Source organism: Phyllobates terribilis, unplaced genomic scaffold, assembly GCF_046119375.1.
Source record: "Phyllobates terribilis strain yellow unplaced genomic scaffold, ASM4611937v1 Scaffold_9__5_contigs__length_417890890, whole genome shotgun sequence".
Lineage (NCBI taxonomy): Eukaryota > Metazoa > Chordata > Amphibia > Anura > Dendrobatidae > Phyllobates > Phyllobates terribilis.
Window position 1 is genome coordinate 398,586,910 of NW_027362769.1, and position 8,320 is coordinate 398,595,229.

Sequence of the window (8,320 nt, forward strand, 5' to 3'; positions counted from 1 at the left end):
CAGGGGGCAGTATTATAGTAGTTATATTCTTGTACATAGGGACAGTATTATAGTAGTTATATTCTTGTACACAGGAGCAGTATTATAGTAGTTATATTCTTGTACATAGGGGCAGTATTATAGTAGTTATATTCTTGTACATAGGAGCAGTATTATAGCAGTTATATTCTTGTACATAGGAGCAGTATTATAGCAGTTATATTCTTGTACATAGGAGCAGTATTATAGTAGTTATATTCTTGTACACAGGGGGCAGTATTATAGTAGTTATATTCTTGTACATAGGGGCAGTATTATAGTAGTTATATTCTTGTACATAGGGGGCAGTATTATAGTAGTTATATTCTTGTACACAGGGGGCAGTATTATAGTAGTTATATTCTTGTACATAGGGGCAGTATTATAGTAGTTATATTCTTGTACATAGGGGGCAGTATTATAGTAGTTATATTCTTGTACATAGGAGCAGTATTATAGCAGTTATATTCTTGTACATAGGAGCAGTATTATAGTAGTTATATTCTTGTACACAGGGGGCAGTATTATAGTAGTTATATTCTTGTACATAGGGGCAGTATTATAGTAGTTATATTCTTGTACATAGGGGGCAGTATTATAGTAGTTATATTCCTGTACATAGGGGGCAGTATTATAGTAGTTATATTCTTGTACATAGGGGGCAGTATTATAGTAGTTATATTCTTGTACATAGGAGCAGTATTATAGTAGTTATATTCTTGTACATAGGAGCAGTATTATAGTAGTTATATTCTTGTACATAGGGGCAGTATTATAGTAGTTATATTCTTGTACATAGGAGCAGTATTATAGTAGTTATATTCTTGTACATAGGGAGCAGTATTATAGTAGTTATATTCTTGTACATAGGGGGCAGTATTATAGTAGTTATATTCTTGTACATAGGAGCAGTATTATAGTAGTTATATTCTTGTACATAGGAGCAGTATTATAGTAGTTATATTCTTGTACATAGGAGCAGTATTATAGTAGTTATATTCTTGTACATAGGAGCAGTATTATAGTAGTTATATTCTTGTACAGAGTTATAATAGTTATATTGTTGCATATATGGGCAGTAGTTAACCTTTGACTTTAGTGTAACTCACTATTTACCCTTACAGAATGGCTGCAGTTTCTTATTTTAGTATTGAATAATATCTCTTTATCTTCTTATTTTCATCTCTACAGATAAAGAGAAAGTATTTGAACAATTGGTGGAGCAGCTGAACGTGAAGATACACTTGACAACAAAGCTTTCCCTGAGTGATGTCCTAAGTATTGGCCCAGAGAACATAAATGTTCTACCACAACAGTTTAAGGATATTATGTGGTATTTCCTGAGAAAACTTATGGCTTTAAACCAAACAGCGCGGAATATCGAGCTGCAGCAAGATCCTTCTACTCAGGAACCTAATGATGAAGATGATGACGACGATGAACATATGTTTGAAGATTGCGTCAAAAAATATCAGTCTTGTCCCATCAACCCCCTGGACATTCTTTGTGTTCTCCTTCATTGCTCAGACAGTTTTCTTCAGCAGGAAATTTTAACCAAAATGTCCATGTGCCAGTTTCCAGTTCCTCTCGTGCTTCCCTCTGGTGATGGTTCACGCTCCACCCTTATGCTTTGGGCGATGAGAGATATTGTGAAGAAATGGAAATGGAAACCTCAGTCTCTAGCAGATAGCAAAGGGTTCAGGGAAGACAACGTGGTGAATATTGAGATGCCGATTTTCTCTTTCGTCAGGTTGGGACCAAATAAATTATCTAAATCGAAACTACTAAACCAGGTTCTTAACCCAGCTCAACAACATCACGAGTTCTTCATACATGACAACATGGATGGAGGGAACATCGAGAGGAAGATATCAGATGGGCTGGTGGAAATGTCCTGGTATTTTCCTTCTGAAAATTCAGAAGTTTTCCCAGAGCCGATTGCAGTGGCCAATCTACGTGGAGACCTGGAGTCCAACTGGGAGCAGTTCACCTTTCTCACTCGAATCTCATCGGCCACGTTTATATTTACTGAGAGTATGTGTGAGAGACAATTCAGGTTATTATCATTCTGCAGTTCCTCTGACACCAAGTTTTATTTCATAGTTTCTCCAGGTAAAGACAAGGCTGTCGACTCAGAGACAAGAAAACACCTGAAGAACCTAATGAAAAGGTTACAAACTGGTAAAAAACATATTTTAACAAAGGGAAGCAATGCCAATGATGCCGGATTTGTGAAACAGATACAAATAACCATTGAAAAGTTTTTGAGTGCAGATCACAAAACTTCATCTCTAGAAAGTGTGAAAAACCACAGATACGATCTTCACATTGGCGTAGATGAGAATTTTCCAGAATGTCAAAAAGCGAGAGCACATGCATGTAACGTCACATCGCAAATCACAAATGTGGAAGAATATAAAAGGGAGACATTGAAACTTCAAGGGGAACTTTGGAAACAATTGGCTAAAGTGGAAAAAGAACTATGCAGAATGACAAAACAAGGAGGACGAGACACACATACGTATGAGGCTGAATTAAAACAGCAGCGGATCTCACTGCACAAGGAGCAGAACCAACATGACTTGCCAAATGGCATTATGTTATTCATCAATGCTATAACTCATTTGTCTCGGGTAGAAAAACACTATTTCTTAAAGTGGATGAAGTTTGAACTTGATTTAATAGCTAGAAAAAATGTATCTGAATTACAAGAGGAATACAAAGAAAAATCCAAGTCCAATAATTCAGAAGAGCTTAAAAAGATAGACCAGAAATTATCGGATAGTTCCCTAGGGATAGAACATTTCCTTCGAGAGTTGGGACAGTTTTATGACGCAGAATGTTCCATGATAGAAGAAGACATACTTCCGGAGCACAGGAGACAGTTTGGTGGACTGCCGGCAATAGCTGCCGACTTACTTCTGGATGGCTTTCCATTGGAGTTAATTGATGGAGATGCTTCTAATATCCCCATGAAATGGGTAACTGATGTATTGACTGAACTAAATGAAAAAAATGGTCTAAAATGTAAGATGGGAGTGATAACTGTGCTGGGAGTGCAGAGTACGGGGAAGTCCACCCTCCTGAACACCATGTTTGGTCTACAGTTCCCTGTGGCGAGTGGACGATGCACACGAGGAGCCTTCATGACTCTTATTAAAGTCAAGGAGAACTTCAAGCAGACGATGGGTTGTGAATGTATTCTAATTATTGACACTGAAGGGTTGAAAGCTCCTGAATTGGCTTCTCTTGATGACAGTTATGAACATGACAATGAATTAGCCACATTTGTCATTGGGTTGAGTGACATCACTATAGTGAATATGGCCATGGAAAATGCAACAGAGATGAAAGATATTTTACAGATTGTGGTCCATGCTTTCCTTAGAATGAAAGAAGTTGGAAAGAAGCCGAGCTGTCTGTTTGTCCATCAGAACGTGAGTGATGTGTTCGCCCATGAGAACACGCGGAGAGACAGGAAAACACTTCTGAACCAGTTCGATGAAATGACAAAAGTGGCTGCAGCAATGGAAAAGAGAAGGGGAATCACAGCATTCACTGATGTGATGGACTACGATGTCGAGAAGCACAATTGGTACATTCCTGGGTTGTGGCTTGGAGACCCACCAATGGCTCCAGTGAATTCTGGCTACAGTGAAAATGTCTTCAAGCTAAAACAGTATCTGCTTGACCTCATGAAATCCCAAAATAGACCTTCCAAAATTCCTGAGTTTATTACTTGGATAGAAAGTTTGTGGAACGCTGTGAAACATGAGAAATTCATCTTTAGTTTCTTAAACAGTTTGGTGGCTGATGCTTACAATAATTTGTCTGTGAATTTTTCTCATTGGGAGTGGGAGTTTAAGAAAAAGGTCTACAACTGGATCACCAGCACAGAAAACAAAATAGAGAATCGTTCCGCTGAGGACTTGGGCAGACATACGGTTACCGAGTACAGGGGCGACCTTGAACAGCTGCTGCTCACAGAGGAAACTAAAATGCTTGAACAGCTGGAAAAGTATTTTGAAAATCGGTTGGAAAATGTGAATCTTGTAGAACGGCATCGAGAAGATTTCATACAGAGTGTAAAATTCTTAAGAAGAGAACTTGAAAGAAACGCCGTAAGTAAATGCAACGAGGCTATTGCTATACGAAAAGGGAAGTATGAGATCCAGAAGATCCAAAATGAGTATCAACAACTAATAGAAGAAAAGATCACAGATCTCTTGGACGGCTGTAAAAAGAAGAACCTGGAACTGAGCGATGAAGAAATAAAACAGGAATTTGAGAAGATGTGGGAAGAGACACTATCAGAATTACAGATAGAGCCATTGCATTTGAGAAACGTCGGTGAAGCAATGTTACACCAGGTGAAGTCTGACCTAAGCAGAAGAGGACCTGTCATAAGTCAGACATTGGTCCACATAAATGATTTAGAAGAGTATGCAAATAAACCTTTTTCCATGAATAAAAAGTATGTTGATCACTCTAGAGTTTCACATATCGCAAACAGCTTGGGGTTCAGTAATGAACCCTATGATAAGGTAGGAGATCTTGCCACCGCACTGATAGGCATGTGTAATAAATATGTCACAGAGAAAGTAAGTACCTCTTCAGACTATGATGATACCTACTGCCAAGAACTATTGTATACGATCAACACAAAACTTCAGAATAGAACCAAAAAGCTTCACTTCTCACCAGAGTTCGAGCTGCACATAAAACTTTTCATCTTCGCGAAGGCATCAAAAATGTTTCAGAAGATGCACGAGACCTTCATACAAAAAAACGACCCCAAAACATGTTTAGAAAACCTGAAACCTCAGTATTTGACATCATTTCTTAGTATATTTAAAGAGAAGGATGAAAGCTGGACTAGAGTCAGGCAGTTTTGTGAGAGATGTCTAAAGCCGGCCATGATGGAATACATCTACAAACATCTTGGAGAAAAGATGGTGGATGACGTTTTAAACGGTGTCGATAATATGAGGTTCAGCAGCAGAAGCTATTTTCAATGTAACATGTTGACAAATTTACTGGAAGAAATGTCTTTTGAAAAATATGTACAATACATAAATTCATATGAGGAATTTTCAAAAACCTGGATCCTGAATTATATCACAGACAAATATCAATTCACGGAATCCTTAGGAACGTTGTACGAAAATATTCTCACTTTCATTCGCGCAAAAATTCTGATCGTTCTGCAAGATGAAACTTGTCTTCAAAGTGAGAATGTTTCTTTGTTTTTGGAAAATGTTTGCGAGAAGTTGAATGGAGAATTAGTGATTTCACAGACCGAAATGAAAGTCATTAAGTTCCATAACACAGTGAAGGTGGAACAATTTTCCTCCAAAGTTCAGGATTTACTGACAGAAATAAAAGATCAAGTTCTATCTGACCTGAAATCTATGAGTTTCGACACTGTACTTTCCAGAGTCACATTGAAGCCTCAAGATGAGTTATTGAAGAAAGTGATTGGATGCGGACATCAGTGTCCATTCTGTAAAGTCCCCTGTGAGGCCGGAGGAGCCGACCATAAGGAGCACTTTGCATCCGTTCATAGACCTCAAGGTTTGGGACAATACAGATGGGACGTAAAAAAAAATTTAGTGACAGAAATTTGTTCCATGGCTGTTGTGTCTACAACCAATTTTAAAAACTCTGACACAGGTGGTAAATGGCACCCATACAAAGAGTATCGCACGTACTATCCAGACTGGACCATCCAACCCGACCGCAGCATCGAGTCCTCCGATTACTGGAAGTTTGTTGTTGCCCAATTTAATGAAGAATTTGCTAAAGAATATAAAGCCAAACCAGCGAAACTGCCCGATGACTGGCACCAAATCATGGATATTCAGGCACTTGAAAGTTTACAGAAAGTTTTCAATTTGTATTAATTAGATTAATAGACGGAATCTTGGATTCTGATCCTTTTTGTAATATTTGTTTTTGTTACTTTCAATCTAAATATCCATCAATGAAAATGTCTTTAAAAGAACACAATCTATAAAAAAAAAGAACCTTGTTATACAATGATACTTTATAAATGATATATAATATAATATATATTGGAAATAATCAATAATATTCTATAAATGTCATACACTACGTAATAAAATCTTTTATGCATAATTTGAATTTGTTGGAAATGCTTTAATGAGAAACTCTGGGCAAACAACACAAGAATGGAAAGTTTGGACAGAAATGCAAACTTTAAAAATTATAGTTCTGTAAGTGGATGTACTTCAGGATTTTCGACTTCATCCTTCACATCTAGTATTGAGTTGACCAATAAATAAAGGAAAGAACCGACAGAACAATTTTTTTTTTTAGAATATGTAAAAATGTTTATTTATTATTATTCTATTCTTCCTATTTCTTTCATCTTCACTTTTTGAAAAGTAAATACAAATTATCAGATAAAAATTGGATACTGTCGCGCTAAACGGCTGAGTGGACGGACATGGAAGAAACATAAAAGAGGACATTCAATGATAAATATATCAATAAGAATTGCATGTATAAAGTAATGCTCAGATAATCCTTTCAACAATCATGGTAATTCCAAATTACACACAGGTATTTATGATCAATACCTTTCTATGAATGGAAGAAATAACAATTTGTGGTGTTTCTGATAACTAAAACTGCCGATCTAGTGCTTGGGCTCCAGATTATACATGTAGAATATAAATAATTCACCAATCTCTTTCCATTAAAAAATGTCAGTTTCTAATGCTACAAATAGTTACCACTACAGATCTGGCATTTCAGCTAACAATCATGCATGTGAAACATAAGTAGGAGGAACAAAAGGAAGACCTGCAGTTTGCTGACATAGCATCCTTGTTACAGGATGGGGGTTATCCTTGCACGTCTGAGCGCTCCTCTGTGCACTGATTTCCGCTATTATGGATCTTGTAGGTTCCCAGGACACGCTATCTGTTTTTCTTCAGGATTTCAATCAAAATGATTATGGCCTTCACTTCACCCCCATTACTATTTCCTCAAAGGTGAATTTCTTAGACCTAACCATTGGGGTAGACCACACCACCTTGATTACTAAGAATTTCTGCAAAGATGCGTACTCAAACTGTTTTATACCTCTCACAAGTTGTCACTTGCCGACATGGTTGTTGAACATCTCCAAGGTTCAGTTCACCCGTATTAGAAGGAACTGCCCAGATATTAATGATTATAAGAAAGAAGCCAATTTTTTAAAGGACCAGTCCCTATCAAAAGGCCATAACACAGATTTATTGGAGGCCACACCCAAGGAGGTGTAAAACTTGTCCAGGTCAGATCTGATTCATAACGTCAGAGAATCACCAAGCAACATACAAGAGCAGGTTGGTCAAGTCCCCATCATCACACAGTATCAAAAATGTAAAAAAATCATCTCCAAATATTGGCATATCTTAAAACAGGACAAGGTTATCTGGGAACTTTTACCCACCTCCCCATCCCAAATTTGTTTGTAGACGTGCACAAACTCTAGGGAATTGTATCACACCCACAAGTAAAAGTAACCCTATGCCCAATAAACAAAACCATACCGGTCTCTTAACCCAAGGGGGCTTCTTACCCTGTAGTCATTGTCCTTGCTGTAGAATGTGTTAAGCGAAGACGTCTCGTCAAAGGTACAAAAGAATGTGGAGTCAAAGACAATATTTTGGCCCCTGAACTCTTTTCCCCTCTTGCCTCATTTTCTCTTCCTTATTTTCCCCTTCCTTCCTTTTTTTCTACCTCTCCAATCTGGTTGGGAATACATATTGATTGATAATTCTTGGGCATACCTAATTTTTTAGTATTGACACTATACTACCTCTAAAATAAAGTATGACTTGCGCTGGCGGCTAGGTGTGGTTAAGAATATTAAGATTATAAATGTGAATAAATGATAACTACAGAGTGTTTTGTAAAATAGCCCAAAAACCTTTCTTGGCCAGTGACTAACCTGTTCCTAGGCGGATCTCCCGGCGTTGATGCGTCCAGGTGGCAGCGCTTGGAATGCGGTCAGAGAGGACCTGCGTAGGCGCCTGTCAGCAGGTTGAGAACCTGCGTGACATCAGCGCACGTGATTGGTACCGGTGCGAGGGCCTAGAAGGACCAAACGACTGACGCATTTTTGAAAAACTGCAGTTTCCTTCCTCAGGATGATCCTGAGGAAGGAAACTGTCCGGTACCCTGTTCCCCCCTCTCCCACCCACAGAACCTACTCACCCTCTACGCAAGCAGCTTCATCAGCCGGACCGCGCTCCCCACGGGTCCTCTGCAACCAGGACACCACGCTCCA

General features: G+C 38.3%; 1 protein-coding gene across 2 annotated transcripts in view; it reads left to right on the forward strand.

Moving 5' to 3' along the window:
- LOC141162601 (up-regulator of cell proliferation-like) overlaps positions 1-6,156 on the forward strand; it is a 46,661-nt gene extending 40,505 nt beyond the window's left edge. For both annotated transcript variants that reach the window (XM_073648867.1, XM_073648866.1), the window contains exon 3: positions 1,210-6,156. In XM_073648867.1, coding sequence (XP_073504968.1) covers positions 1,210-5,921 — 4,712 coding nt within the window. In that variant the 3' untranslated portion in view covers positions 5,922-6,156. The remainder of the gene's footprint in view (positions 1-1,209) is intronic.
- Positions 6,157-8,320: the final 2,164 nt, after the last annotated feature.